Consider the following 26600-nt stretch of genomic DNA (forward strand, 5'->3'; position numbering starts at 1 on the left):
TTTTTCATTTTATTTTAAAGATTGTAGTTATGTGTTAGTTTTTAATAACTTAGATTATTCATAGCTATATAATACTCATGCCCTGGATAAATGAATAAATATCAATGGCTAGAATACTTTATATGCACCTGGTGTTTGGAAATTCCTTAAGAGCATATAGAGTGAAAAAATATATTTTATTTTCATGTGTGAAAACACCAGTTGTAAATGGAACTATTTATAGACAAGCTAGCCAAAGAAGTGAGGGATACAGACTACAAGGTAGCCAATCAGAAGTGCTTCCTTCTTCCCCTCCCATTACTCCTGCCACTTGCCTGACCAGAGCTAGCCGAGTGTGCAACGATACGGGAAGCCTTCTATTCACAGACGAGAGAGCCAAAGACCGATCTTGCATCTTCGGTTATTTTTTTTTTCATTGTAAATAAATATGGCGGTGTTGATAAAAGGATACTAATGGTCAATTAGGTTAGGTTAGTTACATTATAAATACTTTTAAACATTGTGGACAGTTGATTTGGTTAGGATAGCTACATTAAAGATACGGAAAAAAAAGCATGAACTTCGGATTTTGGCTCTCTCATCTGTGAAAAGGCTTCCCGCAACGATACAGGCAGACAATCTCAGTAGGTAGCAAAGAATGCAGCAAGAGCAGAATGTGAGGTAAAAATGGAGTGGAGGTAGTGTAGCTTCTTTCTCTTACCAGTGCACCTACGAGTGGTTGTGAAAAATTGGAATGATTTACACAGTATATTCACCGGCAGTTTTTACTCGTGATTGAGGCTACGATGGTTGAATGGTCATATCACTCTCGTCCCACCAACACAATTCAAGGAGGAGTCAAATATGGGTTTTTCGCAAGTAGGAAACATGACAGACTGTGCTTTGAGCCAGTGGTTTTTTTTTTTGCCCATCCATTCATCCATCATTGCTCCATTCTCATTTCATCACTCCTCATCTAATGACCCGGTTGACAATATTAAGACTTGGGTCATTCTTTAAACTTGGGTTATCATGTTTACCCATATGAAAGAAAGTAAGTTTCTTATAATTCTTAATTCTGTGTAACAATGAAATGAACACAACTAAAAAAAAAATAATGTATCCATGAATTATAGCATGTTCATACTAGGGCTAAATGATTTACCTTCTAGTAGATATGGTATTGGTGCTAGATTCGGAGATTATTATGTTGGTTAGCCTGTTGAACACTTAACCTGTATAAATAAAGTAATTAGGTTTTTTTTTTTAAAGTAAAAATTTGTTCAGGATAGCCCATGTGAGTGTTTTTATTGCTTCAGGGAAGTTGTATTTTTTTTTAAATTAATCTTTGGACTAATTACTTCTTTGAACACTTGAAAAAAGAACATTACTTTCTTAAGATTAATTGGTATTTTTGACAGATTAATGTAATAAATAAAGTGTCAAATTACATAACATTTCTTTTAATTATCAATGTACAAAGATACAAATTACAAATATGAAAATCTTATAAACACACTGAATAAATCTACAATATCTATCAATATAATTATATATAAGTAAAACACCCTACAAAAGGTAGAAAAATATCCCATACAAAAATACTTTATTGTATTGATAGTAATTTTTTTATGTGAATAAGAAATTTATTTGTTTATTGTCAGTCATTACAAAACTTGTATGTCTAGTCATTATCAAAAGTAATTTTTGCTTTCAAAATCCTTATTTTACAATTTGCAGCATTAATTTTAATTATTGCTTTAAAATCAATGTATTTATGAACGAATAAATGTTTTTTGACTAGATAATTTGTGTTAAAATCATCTGATTATTTTTATTGTATTACTATCCATATCATCACAGATTTGTAAAATAAAATATATTATGAATGATGAATTCTTACATTTAGTTAATATTGATTCATTTATTCATTCATTCAACACAGTAGCAATTTGAGTGGTTTAAATTCATCACAGATAAAGACCATGTCTAGGAAGACTTTAAATCAATGCAATAGATCAAATTTTAATGTTTTAACTTAATACTAATCGAAACCATTTTTCAATCATTGCACCTTGCTCTAATTTTTACACACAGGATGACAAACAGCAACAACATTATATTTACGTCTACATCTTTCCCTTGTAAAAACCAAAACCATTTGACATGTCTCGTGAACAAACTTCAGCTCAGCCAAACATTTAAATTTTAGTTTACTTCATACAATAAATATCTGTGCAGTATTTTAGGGATAGGTAGTTCACATACAACCTTGGGCAGTTTTAATCCAATCAGTCGCCTCATAAATAGTCTTAACTGGTGACGCAAAGTGAGTGGGTTCATAGCTTTCTCTAGCAAAAGTTCCTTTTGGTTATCTGTAAGATAAGAGGATCTTCTTATCATGCAAATATCAAAACTCTCTGCAGCTTCAAGAAGCGTGAGAAACAGGACGTGATGTTGTGTAAGGTTCTGTATTGAACTTAGTATTCCATGAGGATCACGGAACTGCGTTTTGATCACCACCTGAAAGAAAAAACATGTTTAATCAATTAATGATTTTTTCAAATTTTCAGTTGTGCTCAAGATCTCGTTCACAGTGGGGTCATTGGAGACACGCAAACTAACAACAGTGTTCTAGAAAACTGGAGTAGGAATAGGCAATGGCCACCCTATAGTAAGGAACCATTCCAACATTTGACTGGTGTAATTTTGGGGAAACCAGGGAAAACCGAAATCGAATGGCCTGACCGGGATTCAAAACTGGGTCCTCTGTAATGTAAGTCCAGCTGGTTGAACATGGTTCTTTTGCTTGTCACCATAGTCGTGACAATGTATCTCGGGTATAATGGCCGAGTTCTGACAGCCACGCGAAAATGTGTAAAGATTCCCGTCACCGTTACAATGCCGTAACTAAGATGGCACGGTATTCGGTAACATGCCAGGATTGTTAGTGACTTTACAGGAAGAATATGTTTTATTGGCTGTCACATCCATCACCTTTCAGTTTCAGTACTCATAAATACCATGTTAATGTTTTTATTTATTTTGTTTTCAATGGTCAATAGTTACTCGTGACAGTGAAATTAATTAAAAAAAATAATAATAATAAAAAAAAGACAGACTCCTCTTAATACTCTGCCATTTGTGTTGGCAAGTTTATAAGCACCAAAACGTAACCCTAACATGATTTTGTGTTAGTATATAACTGTTCAAAATACTGCTCTTATATAAAATTTCATGATATTGAGACATGTTTATAGCAATTTTCAGTACAAGTGTTATAAACAATACTTTGCACTCCACCACCACATATTGGGCTAATATGCTGATAATGTTATTTATTTACCTCAATACAAAGCTTGAAACCATGAGAGACAAAGTCGGTGTTGTTAACTAAACACCTAAATATAAATTAAAGAAATTGTATTATAGATTATTGAGACTTAACTGTGTAACAGCCAGGTGAATTTAGTTGTACATGTATATTAATTTTGTGGGTTTCTAACAATTATTTTTTTACCAATGATACTGACTCCAGAATTTAGTACAGTACAACCTGTCACATCCGGACCTGTGATATCCTGACCCTCCCATGTTCGGACATATCTCCAAGCTAATTTTTCAATTTTGGTTAGCGAACTTGGTGTGCCATATGGCAGGGGTGGAAAATTGAAAATTGAAAATTGTAGCTAGAATGTTTTATGCACACCTAGTCTACTACGAGCAGGGTTGTAGCCTTGGCTCGGTCAATGGCTCTTTCCCGGAAACCCCTTTCTTTTTTCTGAACCTCGGTTGCCATCTGCTTGCCACTAGCTACCCGCAGTCTGTGTTTCCGTTTTGAAGTGAATGTTTTGCAAGTGAGTTTCTAAACTGTATGTCAGAGGTGTTGTAATTGTTATTGTTAACCAGTGTTACTGTACATATTTTTTAGTTAATATTTTTATTGTTGTTTGCTAAAATAGCAAGAGAACAGGAAGAAAGGCTTTGTGCTCTAAAGAAGTTGGATGCCGGTGAAACAGCTGAGAAGTTGCTGCTGATGTGGGAGCAGGAATGAGTACTGTGAGTGACTGGAATCAAATGAGTTTGGATGAGAAGTGGTGCTCATCGCAAGCTTCAACAAATGGGGTAAAAAAAAGAAAATGATGTAGAGAGCATGGATTGCCTATGTCAGGTCCTTTGCTAAATGAAGAAATCGGAGCCGATAAACAGTTTAAAGCAAGAGAAAGTTGGAAAAATCTTATGGTGTGCAGATCAGTGCAAAATGAGTATTGCACAGTTAAAAATAGCAAGGAAATAAGAATGAATGCCACTCATTCACATGAAACATACAGTGGGCCACATTTCTGCCTTTGAAACCATTTGCGAATGATGAGCACAAGTAATAACAAAGTTTGTTTCATAGACTAACATCAAGTTATTTAGATATATATATTGTGTCTGGAACATTTCTGAGCATATAGGATTGAGGTGAAATCCTTAATTTAAAGAGAATATATTAATGAACACATTTGAAAACATAATTTGTAGTCTTTAATAAAAGTAAGACACGCTGACTATGTGACGTAAATAAACGCTGCAGGTACGATGAGCGCGTCATGTGTACGGTGCCCTAAGACTGACAACTTTCAATCTGTGGTCAGGCTTTGTGGTGAGGCATCACGCCGATGATGCTTAGTGCCTATGATAGGGGAAATAGAGAACCATACTCAATCTGCTGTGTCTTACCATTGTGCCATCTCTCTTCATAATGGACGATGATGTTGAAGTTCTTTTGCAATATAGTATCCCAAGGCAAAATTTTGGTGGTTGGAACCACAAGGAGATTCTGCAATAGTTAGCAGTTTCTTTTGGGAAAGGCGGCATCCAATTAACACTTGACACTTGCCCCCATTCTACTATAAATGACAATAGGTATTGATTTAAAATTAGAAAAATAATTTTAAAAAAATCAACTTTTCAGATGAGACGGAGCTTGAGAATCATATCTGGGTCTGTGACACCCTTAACCACATGGTGGCGCCCGTAGAATTAAGTCAATACACACTTGCCAACTTATGCCCCAGCAACCCAATGTCGTATGTATACACCTCACATTTTATTGTGCCTTTTGTTTTAATAAAGAGTTTTTTAATTTGTCACATACTTTTCTTAAAATGTTACAATCTCAGCAATATCCTGAAATCTGTGTAAGCAAAGCCACAATGCAGATGCATCCAGATGATGCAAGTAGACTACCAAATAAACTCTGTGTTTAATGTTCTTAAGTCAATAACATCATACATTTAGTTTTAAGGTGTGGTATCATTGCCAAAAGCTTTATACTTTTCTTAAAATGTTACAATCTCAGCAATATCCTGAAATCTGTGTAAGCAAAGCCACAATGCAGATGCATCCAGATGATGCAAGTAGACTACCAAATAAACTCTGTGTTTAATGTTCTTAAGTCAATAACATCATACATTTAGTTTTAAGGTGTGGTATCATTGCCAAAAGCTTTGAAGTATGAAGTACTTAAATGTATGTTGTCCTTGGCTTGCTAAGTAGATTGGGGCAAGTGCAATGTAAGAAAAGAAAACGAGGGTAGCATAAGCAAAATTATTGGCGAAAAGAAGGAAATACAGCAGCTAAGTAATGTTGAAAAATTGCTTTTTTTTTTTTTGTCCATAAGAAAGCATTGAATGTATCTAATGACTGCTATATTGAAGAAAAGTTTCCTTGTTTCCTAGCAACGGTACAATTTGTTTGGCTTCACTCCATCTGGACTCTACCAATATCTTTGGAAAAGAATGTCTATATTTTATCTAATGTGTAAAACTTACATATGACAATCTGTTCATGCAAACTGAACTTTAAATTGCACAGTAAATACTATATTTTTATCACCTGTTTTACTATCCTCTGTTTATGAAAATAATTCTACGACATAAACTTGTGAATTAGTTTTTGTTACTGACCTTGGCTCCATAACGCAGTAATATGTTTATTACTTGAGGACACGGCTCTTCATTTGAAGAAATGTACTCTGCCAACACAGGCCGTAGTGGTGGGCCTTCATCACTTTCGATCAACATGTTAGGATCTGCTCCGTTGTACAACAGATACTGCAGAATTTGTAGTCTGTTAGGTATGTTGTCCGCACATGCGACGTGCAATGGTGAACCGATTATGGGCGAACTGGAGTTTACGTTGGCACCTGTTATTTCATAAATAAACATTAAATTAGCGTACATTGGTGTAGAACATCTCAAACTTAAAATGTACACTATATAATAATGGGGAATGAACCTGGAGGCATATCACATTGAGTAATAAACTTCTGAATTAGGGCCCATAGAGTGGGGTGAGGGAAGAACTTCTACGAACAGTGGAAGATATTTACCCTGGCGTTCTATGATTCAGCACATTTTGTAATCTGGCATCGGTCGAACTGCTCGTGCTCTGATTCGTGGATGGATTCCGGCTGTGGACCTTTGGTTCGCTTAGATATTATCGTTACTGACTGTTTTCATGTCACTACATTGTTTCCTGTTTTCTAGCAGGTTATAGTTCACATTTTCACATCTGGTATACACTAAAACAATACTGACGTTCAATAATATGGCTTGGCCGTGATCCCGAATGTGCCAGATTAAAGAACTTTTACTGTAGTTGGAAAACAAAAAATAGCTGATTGCGACCCCTTGGATATTTTTATTTTTATAATATAAATCAGCAGCGATTGAACTTACTTAATGTTGAAATCATGAAAATTCTGGTGCTAGTTAATTTTTTTGACCACGTGCCTGTGTGTACAGTACATAAACACCACTCCAGAAAAATTTACTTTGATAGTTAAGAGTTGTAAAGGTTAAAATATCTGTGGTACTTTTTTGGTTGTTTAAGAAGTGTGTGAATCTTTTGCTGTGGCTGCTTATGCAGTCCAAGATGCAAGTGTCCATCGGGAAGCCTACAACTCGCGTAGTTTCGGTTCTTAGCAAGAATTTCCGAAGTTTTGCGTTTTGGTATTAACGCCACTTCAGCCGCTAAATCAGAAGTTTCCAATGAAAACAAGCGTATTGTGACTAACCTAACCTAACCCTTCGATTTTTTTAGTTTCAATTTTTGAGAGAAATCCGAAGTTGCACGAACGTGGTAGGGAACCGAAACTACGTGAGTTGTAGGCTTCCCGTGTCCATCTGCAAGTTGAACTCTGTCGATCAGGCAGCAGAGTGCCAGGGGCCGGGGAAAATGTGCTCGCACTGTCCAGTGAGTCACCTGCGCCGATGATCAGCTTGATCATATCAGTGTCGCCTTTGAGGATGGCGAGGTCGAGCGGCGTGGGCTTCTGGTAGTCGCGCGGGTAGTTGACGTGGGCGCCCTGCTTCAGCAGCAGGTTCACCAGCTGCAAGTTGCCCGACAGCACGGCGTAGTGCAGCACCGTGCGGAAGTCGTGGCGGGCGTCCGTCATGGCGTTCACGTCTGCGCCGTACGACAGCAGCAGCAACACTGAGTCAATTCCCTGCAGGGAAGAACCACAGCTGACAGTCGTAATGCAAGTTACAGCCTGCGCATCGAGAGAGATGATTACCATTTTTGATTCATACATTTTTATCACCGACTTTTTTACGATACATAATTAAAAATTTTAATCTATTAAGGGCGCCGTCCGCCCAGGCACACACACAGTGTGCAGAGCTTCAGGATAAACAACATGATTTGAAAACTGCTCAAGATATTCGAGTGGGGTCTATTTATGAAAAGCATTTAAGAATTTGTTGAGGGTCAAACAGTACTTCTGATTTCGGATTAAGTTTTAATCTGTATTTTTAGAACAGTTAAAATGGCTAAAAGGCATTTTTTAGAGTAATTTTGAGGCATAAAAGAACAGGTATAGATTCTTCAAAGAACTTAAGGGACTTGCATTACACCTTTACCTCCACTTCTATGCTATATATATATATATAATACTGTCACCGCTCAAATTTTACAGTTGTGTTATAGACAACGAGAAGACTGCGCGCCATTTCACAGCACAAGAGTCTAGCTGCAGCACCGCTACTTCCTGCAACTGGCTGCAAATGCCGCACCGCTCATGCTCGTTCTGGGGCCGGCGGCGCGATCCCGCAACGTGAAGCCTTCTTTTCACTGACGAGAGAGCAAAATGTCCGATCGTGCATCTTGGTTTTTTTTTTTTGGTTCATTGTAAATAAATATGGAGGTGTTGTTAAAAGGAAAGACCATAAACAAGGCAACGGTATTTATTTGTAATTGTTTTTAGAGGAAAATACCTAACTGAAGAAACGTACTTCGTGGATTTGTTTATTTTTCATACCGTATAAAATATAGGAAGTCTTTGCCTTCCACAAATATTCTCGGGACGCCCCATATTTCTTGCAATTTTACGCAACTTGTAATTTTAAAACATTGTGGGTGGTTGATTTGGTTAGGATAGCTACATTAAAGATACTGTGAAATCATGTAAACGGTTTCCTAGCGCTGGATAGCTACATATTAAAAAGTTATTTGCTAAGCAACCATAAAATGATTTTACAGTATTTTTTAATGTAGCTATACTTACCTAAAATAACCAACCATCCACTAAACTATCTGTGTGGCTTTTTTATACTGGAGACAAAAAAGTGCGCGTAAAAATAAAAAACATCCAGGGGGTAGGCGCTCCCGATCGGCCAACTTCGGAAAGGCTCAGCATTTGCAGCCAGTTGCAGGAAGTAGCGGTGCTGCCGCTAGACTCTTGTTTTCACAGCCTTGCACTTAGAGGCTATACCGCGCTAGAAGCACCGGCGAGCATCACACATCATCCCGCCTCACCAACACACACACCCCGACAAGACAGGCCCCTTAAGGCACATGGTAAACATTTGTAAGTTTTCTAAAACTGCTAGTGTGTGACTACATACTGTTAATATCATCACAGTTGTAATTAAAGTCGTTCTTTAAAGGGAATAAAAGTAATTAATAATTATCAACTTCATGGTATTCTATTGTGAGGTTGGGCTTGCATTTCCAACTTCAAAATTTATTAAATAAACAGTAATAAAATAGTTACCTAAAAACTGAAAAATTCAAGATTGCTTATACTACTGTATTTTCTTTAAGCTTGCATTTTGTTGGTGGCTATAATGAAACAAAGGAATTCTAACTAATAATTGGGTAATTTTAATTCAATTAGAAATTAGTCATACAATCATTTCTGGGCTTATGATAATTGAGTGGAGAGGTCAAACTTGTTGATGGCCAGTATTATAGGAAACCAAAATTATGGCTTAGTATGATAATAATACTTAGTAGAAACCATATCATACTTGAGAAAAGTTGGTAATGAGGATGTGACAAATTTAAGATTTAGTGGTGTAATAACTAAGCACATTTGTCAGTAATATTTTTTTATATAGTACACACATGGTTATTGTTCACAGAAAACCTGTAAGAACGAGATTAAAATATACAGTTTTACATGCATTTATGACATTAAGTTAAAGTTAATTTAGTAATTTAAAAAAAAAAAGAAATCGAAAAATCAGGCAGGAAACGAAGCTAAGCCTGTATTTCAATAAACTGAACCTCTTTGATTCAGAACTTAACATCAGAGTTCTTGGTGGAGACTGCATTTATTCTGCAGCTAATGTGTACAAATATTTTACAAAACACATATATTTTTTAAAAAGTTATTAAGTTTTCAAATATTTTATTTTTCAAATACCTCTCAGTTTGTAAGCAGCTTGTTTGGTAAATTATATTACAGATAATCTATCGCATAACAACATAATTTAGGCAAGACAGTATTGAACATGGACTACTTTAAAGACATTATTCAGAACTTACTTGAGGCAATCGTGCTGCCTTCATGAGAGGTGTCAGACCAGATCTGTCTCGCGTGTCTGGGTTGGCTCCAAAAGTCAACAGGAGCCGCATGAACTCCAGATCCAATGGCGAGACCAGATTAATTTCAGAGCCGAAAAAATATCTCTTGTTTGGATCAGCACCGTGTTCGAGTAGCATTCTAGCTACTTGGTAGTGACGGTTGCGAATCGCCAATCTCAGTGGTTCATCACAGATGGTAGTTCGAGGGAAGGGATCATCTGTGTTTTCTCGGTAGTCAACTTGGGCTCCTTGATGGAGTAGTAAGGCCACAAGCTCAGTGTACCTGAAATTGGAATATAAAATTATATTATTTGCAACTTGTTTAGTGTTACTTTTCAACAAAGACAACTACACTGAACACTGCCTACTCCAAGTCTTTGTGTGTTATGACTAGTTCATTTTAAATTGACAGAACAGTGCAGAAAGTTAACTTTAGGTTAACTTGGCTGAGGGTGGAAGTAAAAGTATTTTCTGTGCAAACATTTGGTCCTAAGAAGAGATTGAAAAATTACATTACAATGTAAAGCCTGTGAAAAATCAACTGGAAGAAAGTGTGCCATTATGTATTCGTGATCCAGTGGTAGGCCTACTCCTACTTGTTTTATGACTAGAACCATCCATGAGGATCTAATGTGTGTTATGGCTGAATATCTTTAGAGGAAAGTGTTCCCTCTGCCCTCATCAGTATTAGATGAGTTACATTTTTTAAAAAACAAATTCTGATTTCGTGGACACTGCTTTTGCTTACTTACCCCTTTCTGAAATACAAGAATTTACTTGTAGGTAAAAAAGAGGTAAACTTATACTTAGGTGAATGTGGTTAAATTGTTATCTTTGGTATTTTATTTCCAAACAACTTCCAAGATGTTTTACTGGGCTTATTGAATGTGTTAGCAGGTATGAAATAAGTTAGCCAGCCTTTGAACCTCCTTTGAGAAACACAGCTAGGTCAGTCCTAAAAACAGTTAAAAGCACATATGTATTGTATGTTTACAAGCAGCCAAACCACATAGCTTCCACCCATGCTCAATTTGTCATTTTCCTTCACCACTGATGTTGCAGGGGTGGTTGCACTCTTTCTCTGTAAAAACAGGATTTTAACGACTACAAACCCTGTAAATATGGCAAAACCTAGCAAGTCTTACCAGTGCTCTGCGGCCAGGTGCAGCGCCGAGTAGCCGCACTCGTGACGTGGGGCGCCATCTTGTCCGCAGCAAGTCTTACCCGTGCTCTGCGGCCAGGTGCAGCGCCGAGTAGCCGCACTCGTGACGTGGGGCGCCATCTTGTCCGCAGCAAGTCTTACCCGTGCTCGGCGGCCAGGTGCAGCGCCGAGTAGCCGCACTCGTGACGTGGGGCGCCATCTTGTCCGCAGCAAGTCTTACCCGTGCTCTGCGGCCAGGTGCAGCGCCGAGTAGCCGCACTCGTGACGTGGGGCGCCATCTTGTCCGCAGCAAGTCTTACCCGTGCTCGGCGGCCAGGTGCAGCGCCGAGTAGCCGCACTCGTGACGTGGGGCGCCATCTTGTCCTCAGCAAGTCTTACCCGTGCTCTGCGGCCAGGTGCAGCGCCGAGTAGCCGCACTCGTCGCGCGCGTCCACGTCGCCACCGCGCACCAGCAGCAGACGGGCCGCCTCGGCGTAGCGCTGCCACACGGCGTAGTGCAGCGGCCGTAGCCCCTGCGTCACCGGCTCGTTGGCCTTGGCGCCGCACGCCAGCAAGATGCGGATGTCGTCCAGCGGCACCATGCGGATGATGCTATCCGCCAGCTCGCGCTGCAGCGGGTTCGCTATGCACTCCGTCGGCATGGCTACCTGCAACACCGCCCGCTCTCACTGAACAGGCGCCAACGCCAGCGGTCAGTCTTCAACACTTGGCATTGGGAATAGTGACAGGCTAATGAAAATCTTTTTTTTTGGGTATGACTGGAACTACGAGGGCTGTTTATTTTTCTACCTCCGATGTGCTATATATAAAAAAATACATAACATAAAAATTTTACTACCAAATGTTCAGCAGGGTCTTACTTATTTGTATAAATAATCACCAATATGATTGAGGCATTAGTCATATCGTTAAACCAGTTTCTCGATGCCTTCTTCGAAGAAGCTAGCCGCCAGTGAATAGAGATACAGGGCCAGCGCCTGTGTCTCCCTCTCCCTCACGACGCCGCTGTGAGGCCGGTGGACTAATCGCGCGGCGTATTGTGCCCCATTATGCGCATCTCTTATGACAATTCTTGACGCGGGAGCCAGTCGTGGTGTCTGGCTGCAGCATGACTGTGCACCAGCACACTTTGCAAGAAATGTGCGTGAGAACTTCAATTATACATCTCGAGCTGCGTGGACTGGTCAAAAAGGCCTGTACTGTTGTGCACAACCTCCATATTTTCATTTGCGGTACTTGGAATCCCTAGTGTTTGCGTCGCTAGACATCCAGGATCTCGTCCAGTAGATATAAGCAGCCTCTCTCAGCACACGAGCGAAGCCTAGCATGTGCGTCAGTATCGAGGGGATCCGTCTACTAGTATTTGGGATGGGCTCGTTGAGAATTGCATTGTATTTGTGGTATGAAATATAGTCCAAGCAAAATAAGTGTCACTAACCACACTGCACCAGCTGACTGGAAATATGGTAAGCATGTGAATTTTAACTTGCCCAAACTTACTTATGGTACATGAAACCAGTGGTGTAGCCAGGATTTGTGTATGGGGGGTGTTAAGAAGCATGCCCCCCCACCTTCCCGCATTAAAGCGGGGGTTCCGGGGGTCCTCCCCCGGGAAAATTTGGATTTTAAGGTGTAAAATAGTGCTATTTTAACAGTTTTCGGTTCTTAAATTTAAATATTGTAATAATACAATTTTTATTAATTTTAATATGAAATTTGTTTGAGTGATAAATAAGAAATTAATTTAAGATTTGGTGCTAAGGGGGGGGGGGGGGTTGAACCCCTAACCCCCCCCCCCCTGGCTACGCCCCTGCATGAAACTGACTCAATCGGTGTTTTTTGCAACTCCTTTATCTCTGCTTATTAAATACGGTACCGCTTAATTGTTCCACAACTCCAGATCTATGTATGTCATGTGTGTTGCCAAATTTCCATGCAGTTTTAATTAAATTTTAACTGAAATTGTGCTAACACAATATTTTGTGTTATTTTTTGTATATTTGTTAGTAGTTAACAACTAGAAACCAACTAAACGGAATATGCTATATCTGTATCGAAGTTCACGTTTGAAATTTTGCTGTGGTTGAGGATTTTTCTACAAAACTATTTAACATAAGAATAAAAATTTGTAGTATGCTCATTTTTCAATCACTTGTATTTCTACACCCTTGCTGTACCACCACCAGAGCACATCGTGTGTACTGCATGTTGCCTAATTGTAAGGTACCAGCTTAAAATATTTGACACTTATCTATGTACACATACTGCGAAAACGGCGTTCCTGAAAACATTCCGAATATTTTTAATCTCGCTGTACTTTTAAATAGTACCTATTTCACTTAAATACTTTAACTGCCTAGTATTAGGTATACGTTACGCGCGAAACTACACTTTCACAAGTGTAAGATCTATGTTATGAGAAATATTCGCCAACATTTTGCTTAGCCGCAAGAAGTTTCGGACATTTCTTTGAAAGGATGTCATAATATTTAACTATTATGGGCGAATAACCGCCTTAATATTCACTTCGAGGAAAAAAGTTGTATATGTTTTCGTATTATATATAGCCTGCTGGATGTTGTCGGTCTGGTCTTGTGCGGAAAAATCCCGTGTGTTTGTGTTTATGTTTATATGTGTGTGTTTTGCAACTGCTTAGAACGCGCCGTTATGGAGTAAAACACTCACAAATGTGACTATGCTACAACAGCTGGCAAGAGGATACGCAGACATTGCTGTACTATATATAATTATTCCTTTCTACGCGATTGCTACGACTTCGAAGCTACTACGCTTGCGCATCCAAAGATAGCTAAGATGAAAATGCCCGGGTTAGACGATTAAGTGCTGATGCAAATAAATCTTATTTTTTCCTCTTTAAGTTTTAAAATTTTTGGTGTGGGTACAAAATTTATCAATTGTCTTATTAAATAGCTTTAAGGTCCGCACTCACACGAGGCGCAGTTTAGTGAATTCCTTAAAACGATACAAATTTTTAGATTCTGGATCACAGGCTTTTTTGATAACTTCATAATTCCCACGAAATGTAGCACGACAATGTTTTCGTAGTTGTGGTAGTTGCAACCCCTCGATGTATGCTACAAAAACATTCGTGGCTCGATAGCCTAACACACTTCTGTATACTTCTGAAGTCAACCGTTGGAGAAAAAAAAACACTATCCGTAAACTGAGAACAAAAGAACGTGTTCCGTGCCTGATAAAATCTGAGTAATGTTGGCAGCATGTCGTGGGAAACAGTTCCTAAACATTCGAGCGTGCGTTATACTGACGCAAATACTTATATCTGTTTTAAGCACAGCTTCGGGCTGAGTTGTTATTTTCAAAACACCGTCGCCTGGTTAGTATGTCAATTGAATTGTGTTTTGTTTTGAAGCAAAATTTAGAGCTAGAATAATTGAGCAAGTTCTTGAAACTCCATAAGAGCCAAAAACAAAACAAAAAATGTTTCCAATAGTTTTTATTGAACTACTAAGGATTCAAATACTTCCAGTAAATATATGATACATAAAATTTAGAACAGTATTGTGCAGGCAAGAAGTTTTTTGTTTATCTGCACACAAAACAATTCAGTTCTCATACTTGTCATAAGGTCTATATATTATGGTATGACAGAACATACATAAAAGTATCAGTTCACGTACAGTTTTAAATGCTGTATTTTATTTGACTATCTAGCTTAAGAATTGAAACAAGAAAACTCTCTGTTTATTTTGCAGTTACTTGCAAACTACGAAAATATCATTTTTCATCAGTAAACGTTTAGGTAGATGACTTTTTGAAATAACAAAATTTACTACGTAACTAATATGATACTTATTTTTTCTGCTCAGATTTTCAGTTATTTAAATTTATACGTAATGTTGTCAAACAGCTTTCTCAGTCACTAATAAATAACGAATTTTGTATATTCCGCATCTGTACTGAACTGATCCGCAGTCCGGACGAGCGAGTGGAACTGCGCTGCAGCAGGAACTGCGTCGTTCAGTAAAGCTCTCCCTCGAAGCCTGAAACTGCGCACGCCCAACTCGGCGGCAAGAACTGCTACGTAACTTACGTTGAGTGGAGCTACAAACTTATCTGCAGTAACTGCGCCGAATACTAAAAAACTATACAGTTCACGAATTGCGATGACGCTGTTCTAAATACACGTATTCATTATTAGGGAAATAAACGTCCACTTCTGCGCGCCAGAAGTCGGTTCCCAACAGCTTGACACCGCGGCCGCGTTTAGAACAACCAGACTGGTACTTGCCTCTGTTGACTTGCAGAACAAAGAGACGACAAATATTCGCGCGCACAACTGTGGTCTCGCCAGCACCGGGAGCCACTCCACTCTGCCGCAGCTGGCCAGCAGACAGCTATATTTATACGTGACGTAGAGGAGCAGCGCATCGCCCTTCTGCTTCCTGTCCTCCCCCGCCCCTCCCCAACCACCTCCTCCACGCAGGCCTGTGTTGCCACGCAGATGCCCTTGCCCGTGCCAGCGGCTGTGACGTCGCGCGCTCTTCCCTTGAACCGCACAGCCGCCAGGACACTGCCAGCGGGGAATAAATTTCCCCGCACGATAAACACAGCAGCTTCCGCGTATAAAACAGACCGTCCGTTTTTCTAAAATTTTCCTGATTTATATCTCCCCAACTACAGCGCCGAGAGAGGCGGTAACTACATAAGAGCGACAAATGTATTCGAAATAAAATTACGGTTATTTTAATTAAATTCTTGTTAGTTTGTGTTAAGTTTGAATTCTAGATTTTACTTAAGTGCATAAACTAATAATAATAATAAAATATGTGAGCGCGACTTTCAGTACATACTCGTCAGTGATGTGTAAACATCTAACCTCGGTAATGAGCGAACTCATGTGTTCTCATGTTGTTCAAGCAGCAATTGAACTTATAATACGAAACTCGGACACGAAATGTAACGTATAATCAAGGGCGCCCATACCTATGGGCAGGGTGGGTCCGTGGCTCCCCTAGCTTTCAGGCAAAGAAAAAAAATTAGGTGTTCATGAGCATTTTGGACAAATTTTGAGTCCTTTAAAGCCATTTTTTTGTCATTTGTGATGGTTTGCCCTCCTCCCCCTGAAAATTCTGCCCCCCCCCCCCCCTTCAAACTTTAATATGGGTGCCCTTGCGTATAATTCTTAAAAATAATACCGAGCGTGATAAATAAACTGATAAATAAAATGTTCGCTTTTCAAATGCCAAAATGTCTGGATGCGAATACTTTCTGCACCCGCCGCTAGAATTCGCTGCCTGAATCGTAAACGTTGCAAGCCACCAGTTACGCAGATAGCAGTTAGCAGTTAGCAGCACAAAACAACAGGATATTTTAAACTATTAGAAACGGTTCCGATAAAACCCCGGTTTTGGACATGATTTTTGACATGGAATTTTATTACAATACGTTTTGCCCATCTTGTTAATATTCACTAAACCGTTACTACTATAAAGTTTCCGCACACGTTAGAAGTTTTACGTCTATGGAATTACTAAACTATTAACCTGAAACATTTTAAAACACATATTATAACACTAAACACTTAAATGTCTCTGTAGGGCAGACGGCATATATAATAAATGATAAACAGACTGCGATCATTGACGTAGCCAGAGGCACAAGCTAAGACAGATAAGAAGTACATAATTTTGCAGAGAGTTTCTTTTAGAACGATTATTGTAATACTTAGCGGGCTACAATAATGTATTTCCTCCCCATTACAGCCTAACATGCTTCATACACAGAAGTCGTAGGAATCATGTTTACGTAAACGTGTCTTTCATAAAAATTTGACACTGTGTTTAATGTATTGACTTAAGAACAAGTAATAAAATTAATTAAATACACCCCATAATATAAAATGTTAAGTGTTCTTTTCTGAGACAAAATCATTACGGTACTTAAATTTCTTAAAGTCTAGTAGATATTCTCTAAAATTTAAGTGTGGCAATAAATTTTCTTTTGCATTTCAATTATAAAAAAAAATCTACTCACAAAATCTCGAGATGCTGGCTACGGCACTGCCGAGATTCTTACACGGGTCTGGCCGAATGCGAGTCCAATGCTTCACCACTGGGCCACGTCGACACTTCACCATGCCTTACCGACATTAACTGTTTTCTTTTCGTAGAATAAATGCCAATATCCACTGCAGCGCCCGATGGAGTATATTGTCCACTAGATATTGAAGGGAAGCCTACTATCCACAGACCCTCGATCAGTTCTTAGTAGGTATATCTGAAGGTCACCGCACTCGCATAACTTTGTCTACGGAATAAAACACGCCATTTTGTGAGATTTCAAACATTTTTCACGATTTTAAATTATTTTAGATGTATCTTTCAAAAACAACTTTCCATTTTAGTTACGATAACCTAGACGTCTTTCAATACTCGCCAGTGATGTAACAACCCAGATTACAGCCTTCCCCATGCAATCCAGTAATAGTAATGTGTTATAAATTTTTTGTCATATTTCAGGTAAGATGTAAAGTTTTTCCTTTTAGAAGTTATTGTGAACGTAATTCACAAGGTTTATTGTTTTTATTTCTAAAATGCATAAGTTTATTTTTGAAGTAATTTTTTTTTTTTTTTTTTTTGCTGGCTTCTTTGTGTGGGAAGGCATGCTGACGTAATTCTCCTTCGTTTTTTCCACGACCGAGGCTTTTTTTCACACGCTAGGCGTTTGAGTCACTGTCACGGGAGTAGAGAAAATTGCTGCGTCGTGGGAACAGAAGAAAGAATTTCGTGGAAGTTTCTGTTGCCATGCGCCGTGATTGGCTGAAAATTACGTCAGCGAGCCCAGGACAGCCTGCACAAAAGGATGGAAAATATCAGTCATTGTCCGAGCACCAGGCCGAACGGTCGTAGTCGGGCGATGACTCCGTGTTTTCTCCTTTCTTGAGGTACAGTTTATTTATTTATTTATTTATTTATTTATTTATTTATTTTGTGCTCTGTTGTGCGGAATATATTGTGATTTTTACATGAATAAAAAAAACAGGTAATACATCGAACAATGCGTATTAATTACTTCGCGACCTGGTACCAACCTGTATGTTCACTCATCACCTAATTCTGATCTAGCCGGAGGTGGTGAGTGGTAACAATGTGTCAGCATGTAACCTCCGTACGAACAAATTCATGTGTTCTCAAGTTGTTAATGTTGCAAATAAACCTTTAATACGAAACTCGGAAACGAAATTTAACGTAGAATTCTTAAAAAAAATAAATAATGCCGGTGATAAATGCGTTATAAATATACTGATAAATAAAATATAAGCTTTTCAAATACCAATATTTCTAGACGCGAATCACACACATACTTTCTGCGCTCGCCGCTAGAACTCGCTGCCTGAATCTTAGGCTAAACGTTTCTTGCCGCCATCACGCGCAGATATCAGCTCGAAACAGACGGAAATTTTAAACTAATAAAAACGGCTCCGACAAAGCGAACAAGACTTCAAAAGATCTAAAACCCCGGCTTTGGACATGGTTTTCGACAAGAAGGAATTTTTTTTAAATGTTGCCCATCTTGTTAAAATTCACCAAATAGTTAACACTATACATTTTACGTACACGTCAAAAGTTATACTTCTGTGGCATTACTAAAATATTAATCTGAAACATTTAAAACACATATAATAACACTAAGTTTATGTTTGTTTACTATTTGCTTAAATAAAAGAATCATTCTATAAATACTTCCTACTAGAAGTATTAACCTTAATGAGCTGATTTGACATTATAACATAATATTATAATATTATATTATTTTAAAAAAAGTACAAAATTATACCTCCAGTGACGAGGATTGAACCATGTCAAATAATTACTATTGAACTTTACAATCACGCGCGCTACCGCCGTGCTACCAAGGATTTAGCAAGGAGAATATGTATTATAATCATTGTAATGCCAGTTTTCTTGCGTATTTTAAAACTTCTAATTACAGTTTACTAAGACTATTTTAGTTTACCGAATATGTTCCAGGGCAGTTTCATTATCACTAAGTTTTATTTGGCACAACATTACGTTTGGTATGTCCCCTAATGCTTACGAATGTGACTATATACTGGTTTATGTTGCTACACATGGGTCAACCATCTTGACGACTTCGGCACCGTGGTTATAGCGTACATTTCCGCAGGGCCGGTGCAAGGTAAATTGGCGCCCTAGGCGAAAAACCTTAATGCCACACACCCCCCCCCCCCCCTTCCCGTACGGACACACCAAAATAAATTTTCCTTGCCTCAAAATACATCACGTAAGCCTAAGATTTTGTCAACAATCAAATGTAAGCAGGCTTGTGTTTTCTTTTACTTATTCCAAATCATAAACAGGTCACCGTGGACTTAACATAATTACTTATATCAATATAAACATTCCAAACTGTTACAAAATTCCATTTTCATCTAGTTTCAATAATCGTTAAACATATTATATCAGCTGTTATGTGTCGTGCTGCGCCGCCCCCAGCTACTTGGCGCCCTAGGTGGTTGCCTAGTTCGCCTGTATGGACGCGCCGGCCCTGCATTTCCGTTCATTCGACTTCCGTTCCATTCACGATATTGCTCCTACCGAATGACGTATACCGAGAACTAAAATGTTTACACGTCAAAAATAAACAAACGATATTTACGTGACAACGTCTATTAAATCGATGAACGCCGGCTGCACGCAAGAAAAAGGATGACTCATTGTCCCGTTACGCTCATTGTACGCTTGCGCCGCATCTATCTCTCTTCCACTCGATTGGAACAACCATCGATTTGACTTTTTCGAGGCACACTAAACTTGAAACACTCCCATTCGTTTCCTACTTTTCCTATCATCGTCCTATTCTTAACAGAATAACACGGATTGGAAGAATTTAAATAGCAAACATGTATAAAAGTTATAGTTAAAATAATCTCTTCGTTAAAGTAATAAACATATTTTAATTAATGAGTGAAAATAAATGTAAATTTATCAATTAAATTGTAGATTTCATTTCACTCCTTCTTTGTATCCATACAAAATAGTGATGATCCAATAAAAATGATTCAATTTTATTCATAAAAGTATGCAATCATTTCATCAATGTTTTGTTATGACGTTGTCACGTTAAACTATCGTCCGTAAACCGACTTTAAAGACAACCAATTTTTTTGCAAGGATTTTATGTATGTAACACACGTGATATACAAATCTAAGTGGTTTTACAGTAGAGAAAACGGACGCGAGTAGTTCAGGCATCTGACTGGGGGTCGGTGAACAGCAGATGTCCCGAAGGCGAACGCCGTGACCTTGAAGCCGCCGCGCAGAAAGTCAAGGCGGGCGACGGAAACAGCTCGTCTGGCTTCCTCGGTTCATCGCGGCAGTTTGTTTACCGTCTGGGAACTGCAGGGGGGAAAATAGCTCGCCTGACCCCACACTCAAATCCGCGTTCACTTCCGCCATAAAAGAAAAAAAAGGAGGGGAAGGTTTGTCTGTAAAGTCGGTTTACGGGCGATAATTTTACGTGACGTCATAAGAAAGCATTGATGAAATTATTACATACTTTGATGAATAAAATCATTTATGAATAAAATCATTTTTATTGAATTACCACTGTTTTGTATGAATACAAAGGAGTGAAATGAAATCTACAATTTCATTGATAAATTTACTTTTATTTGCACTCATTAATTCAAATATGTTTATTATTTTAACTATAACTTTTATACATGTTTGCTATTTAACTTCTTCCAATCTGTGTTATTCTGTTAAGGATAGGACGATGATAAGAAAAGTAGGAAACGAATGTGAGTGTTTCAAGTTTAATGTGCCTCGAAAAAGTCAAATCGATGGTTGTTCCAATCGAGTGGAAGAGAGATAGATGCGGCGCAAGCGTTCAATGAGTGTAACGGGACAACGTGCGTAACGGGACAATGAGTCATCCTTTTTCGTGCGTGCAACCGGCGTTCGTCGATTTATTAGACGTTGCCACGTCAAAAAGTAGACAATTTTAAATTGATCATAGAAACAATTAAACAATTAGGTCTAATTTTAGGTACCGATGAAATATTACACCAGAGTAATATGATTCGGAATATGCTGTGCGTACAGAACGTGTCTGAATCTGCAACTGCGATAACAACACCAAAACCATCCGACGTGACACCATGTTGACAGTGCAGAACACTTATTTGCCATTATTCAAAATAAATTTACGTTGACAATCCAAATACTGACTTAAAAATAGTTTTAATGTGTGTTTGAAAAATAATTGTGATCAGGTTAAAAATTAATGTAACTAAAACAATATACATAAAGGCCAAAAATATGTTGACGTGATAACGTCTTATAAATCGATGATCGCCGGTTACACGCACGAAACATTTCCACGTTCCGCCTGAGCCGAGCGTGCAAGAACCGGCCAACCACCGTGCGAGAAAATCTTCTATAATATCAAACAGGTTAAGGCGGGCTTTTTAACTAATTGTTAGAGTCCCGGAAATTTCGCGGATTCCTCTGGCCTCAGGATAGAATTCAAAGTTATAGGTGTGCTCGACCCATGTTTACTTTCCCATTGGTTGATTTCTTAGCGAGAACATTTTTATCCTTGTTATTTGGCACTACCTGATTCGCTTACTTCTCTCCTGGCTGGACATCGTTGGCTCACGGTCGTAGAGGGGCGTGTCCAGATAACTGCGGTCCAATCATGAACACAGTGCGACAGTGTGGAGGTTTGCATTCTAGCTTGTGACTTAATGAATGCGCGAAAATTTCGTGGCTCTACTAATTGTTCGTGATTATATTTAAAAAAAATTATTTAAATTAAATTTGCAAAAACTGTAAATAATATTTGAAAAGTAAAAAGTATGCAATTTTTCATCAATGCTTTCTTCTGACGTTATCACGTAAAATTATCGTCCGTAAACCGACTTTACAGACAACCCCCTTTTTCGTGCGTGCAGCCGGCGTTCACCGATTTATAAGACGTTATCACGTCAATAATTGTGATAAGGTTAAAAATTAATATAACTAAAACAATATACATAAATGCCAATTTTTTTTTTAAATATTTGTATGTTGGAAAGGGGGGGGGGGGGGGGGTAATCACGACTTCTAGGAACGGGGCCCACAGAATGATGTGGGGCCTGGACGAGACATCGTTGGCGACGAAACGTAAAACAGGGGAAGCCTTCTTTTCACAAACGAGAGAGCCAAACGGCCGATCGTGCATCTTCGGGATTTTTTTTTGTTCATTGTAAATAAATATGGCGGTGTTGATAAAAGGATACTAATGGTCAATTAGGTTAGCTACATTATAAATACTTTAAAACATTGTGGACGGTTGATTTGGTTAGGATAGCTACATTAAAGATACGGAAAAAAAGCATGAACTTCGGGGAACTTCGGGTCTTGGCTCTCTCGTCTGTGAAAAGAAGGCTTCCCGTAAAACAGAGCTGAGTAAACAAATAAGGAAGTACATAACCGCGGCAGGTGCGGCCCAAGCGACAGTTGGAGTCGCGCTGCGCTTGGCCGTGTTCGACGACTGCGCGCCCAGCAAGCGAACAGCTGACACTTCCCCGGCCAGCCTTGCCGGCTAAAATTACCTTTCACGTGGGCGACCACCAACTCTTGGCGAACACGCTTTTCTTTCCTCCGCGTCTATTTGTGGTTCTTATTGTCCATTACGTCGCACTTCTAGCCGCTGGATCGAACACATGACCACGCTCTCTGACAACACAAACAATGCTTCTCTTTGAACGGGAAGCCTTCATTTCACAGACGATAGAGCCACACCCGAAGTTCCCCTAGTTCATGCTCGCTTTTTTTCCCCGTTCTATCTCATTGTATAAACCGGTGTGGCATTAAATTTTGCGGTCTATTAGGATAGGTTAGCTACATTATATATACTTTAAAACATTGTGGATGGTTGGTTATATTAGTTAAGTAAAGCTACATTAAAGATACTGTAAAATCATTTTATGTTTGCTTAGCAAATAACTTTTTTAATATGTAGCTATCCAGGGCTAGGAAACCGTTTACATGATTTCACAGTATCTTTAATGTAGGTAGCTATCCTAACCAAATCACCCGTCCACAATGTTTTAAAGTATTTATAATGTAGCTAACCTAACCTAATTGACCATTAGTTATCATGAGTTACAATGAACAAAAAACAAAAAAAAAAAAACCCCCGAAGATGCACGATCGGCCGTTTGGCTCTCTCGTTTGTGAAAAGAAGGCTTTCCGCTTTGAACGTCTTCGTGAAACTTTTCTCGATGACCGCGATACCGGTTTGTTGAATTTTCTTGTTATGATAATTTTTTTAGATGTATAAGCGTTCCATTTTATGCTTTGTTGCAAATTTTGTCCTTAAATGCTGTTTAAGTCAGGCAAATAAACTAGGTATTTGCTTGACTAACTGTGCCATGGTAGCTCACTACAAGGTTTTTTTTTTGTGTTAAAACAGAAGAATAAATAACACAAATTTAATTATTTAGACACATTAGCCATTTAAAAAACATTTCTTCGTAAAATTCTGTAACCAGCCAATGGAAACCATCAAACATAGCGTTTGAGGCCAAACTGAAGCCACCTAAGTTGACTCGTCACGAAGTACCTGCTTTTGCTTTACCGCTGTTGAAAATATCTGACATAGCTACATGAATCATAACTCCGTTATATATATATATATATATATATATATATATATATATATTTCAAGCCTGCAAATGAATTTTTATGGCATTTTTATGTATTTTGCTTTACATACACATCGAAATTTTCTCGAGCACTCTTTCTTACGTTAAGTTTTAAGTTCATATGTTTCACCATGTCCTTTAATTTTTTGTAGGTATATGTTTTTAAAACGCCGGTCAAAATGTGCTTAAAACACCATTAAAATAAGGAAATTAATCTTTATTTTTACTATTAAAAAAATGTTTTGAAGTAATACCATTTTAGAATCTTCGACATTTATTTATTTTTCTGTGATAGAACTGTACGAAGAAACAGCGAAGCGCGCTAAAACAATTACTTAATTGATACTGAAGAGTTGGTAGGAGTCCCGTGTCTTTCTTTAAGCGCATCTTTGCCTCGAGGCTGTCGAGCGAGGACGTTTTTGCTCTTACGCAGTAACTTTTCAAACTGACGTCGTAGGCCAGTACCAGTTGTTGAAGTTGAAGTTCAAACTGACGTGACAAAGTGGTTTCAAGTAGAAGATTTGGTTTAGGGCATGCATAACGCATCTCGGACGTGGGCAGGGTCCCAATTGAACCTTTCTTTTTGTTTCAGTTTCAATGCTTGATACGACCTATCAGATTAGGGAAGCCTTCTTTTCACAGACGAGAGAGCCAAACGTCCGATCATGCATGTTCGGTTTTTTTTGTTCATAGTAAATAAATATGGCGGTGTTGATAAAATGATACTAATGGTCAATTAGGTTAGGTTAGCTACATTATAAATACTTTAAAATATTGTGGACGGTTGATTTGGTTAGGATAGCTACATTAAAGATACGGAAAAAAAACATGAACTTTGGGGAACTTAGGGTTTTGGCTCTCTCGTCTGTGAAAAGAAGGCTTCCCATCAGATAAGACTGAACAGGCAAACTGTCAGAGATTCCACACGGGATACACACCTTCAGACCAGACCAGTCAGTGAAGGCCGAAACGACTCTGAACTCATGATCCTGGCCAGTTGAGTTTGGTATCCCACCTAGAAACGGTTGTTTAGCACAATACAACATCCCCTCGTATATTTCAGACAAACAAAGGAAAGAAAACGGACTAGCACTGAATGTTTTGGTTGTCACAAGAAACGAGAAAAAAACTAACAAGGGGAGGGCATGACTTGGAAAATTCACTTCGGAATGAGACTCGATGTATTAGTAGTATACCTTTAGGGTGTTCACCCCTTAAAATAATAATGTGCACTGGCCAGCCAATTCCAAGGAAAAAAAAAGCCTTTGAAAATCACCTTATATTTTCTTCAGAAAGTTCAGCTCTAACCACTGGAGTTTGTTAAATGGTTGCAGCCTTTACACCTCACTGACTTCTTAACCATCTAGGCCTCCCCGCCTACAGTCAACACCAACACCATCCTAAGCAACTTCTTCACCTTTATTAGAGGCAAAGTCAAACAAGTTGTTCTGAAACAACTTTCTGAAACATGACCGGTTTGAACTCTGATTTGTGTATTTCTAATGAGTTTAAAGACCTCATAATGAGTCAAATGACAATTATTAAAATGTGAATGCCTAAGCATAATTTTTGTACTTTTTATTTTTTTAAAATATTATTATTAGATATTACTTACTTGATATTTAAATTACAGTGCCAATTCAATCTTTCGAATATAAAATAACAATATGTAAATAGTTATAAATAAAAAATTACGACTCTTAAATACACTTCTAATACACAGAGTCTCATCCCGAAGTGAAATTCCCAAGTCGTGCCCTCCCCTTGAAAAAAAGAGACATGCACCAATTTCCAAAAAAAAATTTATGCACGTCAACTTGATCAACAAATTGTATTAAAATGACTTAAGCAACTTTTTACAAATGAGTGAAGACTGTTAGTTTGTTTGGTTACTTTGTATGGTAAAAACAATCATAGAAAAATACATACTATTCGCAGGGCATCCCAGAGCGCTGAAAAAAAATAAATTAATTGTGACATTTGGCCACAGGTATGTCGTAAACAGACATGAAGTTGAAGCGGTGATTAAACCACAGCTTTTGTCATTTGTGATTCCAGAAACACGGAGAGTTTTCTTTCATTTCATAAAATAGTATATGAAGGCAAGTGCAAACTAGATAATTACGTCAGTTTGCACCGGTGCTGTAGCGACAGTGGGGATCGGAAGCCACCCTGTGGTGTGCGTCTTGTTCCCTTCTCCTCCTGCTATTGTGCTGTGTTCTCGGTGGGCGCCTCTTTCCCTTCACGGCTGGGTGGCTCTGGGCATGCACTGGGTTCAGCTCCCAGAAACTGACTTAAGGCCTTGCAGGGCTTTTTTCACCCTCATTCTAGTCGTCGGGGAGTTCGCTCTCGACCACGAGAGTGGTTGGTCGCATGTCATGTCACATTGCTGGTCACAGTGGCGGGTTTGTCAAATGCAGATTTAGCGATTAGAGAAATCACAAAGATGGAAATAGATATAACGAAGTCAAGAGGAAGTCAACTGGTGTTATTAAACCAATCTGAACAGAGAACATGCAAAGCAAAACAAGTACATATATCAACAATCTCAAAATTACAGCTCCTCTAATTAACAGAAGTTTGATGACTACGGGAGGCAGCAAACAGGCCCAAAGTGGAGCCTCTTTATTAAATTGGTGGCCACACGAGTCTCTCGGTCATTTGTACCGTGCATTGAAAGCAACTGCTGAATTTCATCAACAAACAATGATTAAATAGTGCCCAAGTGATAAACAGATAGGTATGTTTGAGAAGTTTTTTTGTATTGCAAGTATTTGTTTATTTTTCTTGGTGTAAATGTTACAATGTTTGGTAAAGGAAAAAAATAAATCTACAAACTTTATTTGTGAATTCTTTAATTTATGCAAGCCCATCTTTAAGGTAAACAGACTTAACCTCAAA

The 26600-nt window shown here is 38.4% G+C and overlaps 1 protein-coding gene across 1 annotated transcript in view; it reads right to left on the reverse strand.

Moving 5' to 3' along the window:
- Positions 1–1429: 1429 nt before the first annotated feature.
- The window catches only part of LOC134528982 (poly [ADP-ribose] polymerase tankyrase-1-like), a 114188-nt gene continuing 89017 nt past the window's right edge, over positions 1430–26600 (reverse strand). Inside the window, exons 3-8 of the mRNA XM_063362650.1 lie at positions 15273–15469; positions 11381–11649; positions 9802–10123; positions 7234–7477; positions 5934–6172; positions 1430–2502 (exon numbers count right to left, since the gene is read on the reverse strand). Coding sequence (XP_063218720.1) covers positions 2188–2502; positions 5934–6172; positions 7234–7477; positions 9802–10123; positions 11381–11649; positions 15273–15469 — 1586 coding nt within the window. The 3' untranslated portion in view covers positions 1430–2187. The remainder of the gene's footprint in view (positions 2503–5933; positions 6173–7233; positions 7478–9801; positions 10124–11380; positions 11650–15272; positions 15470–26600) is intronic.

Source organism: Bacillus rossius, chromosome 2 (assembly GCF_032445375.1).
Source record: "Bacillus rossius redtenbacheri isolate Brsri chromosome 2, Brsri_v3, whole genome shotgun sequence".
In the NCBI taxonomy this organism is placed as follows: domain Eukaryota; kingdom Metazoa; phylum Arthropoda; class Insecta; order Phasmatodea; family Bacillidae; genus Bacillus; species Bacillus rossius.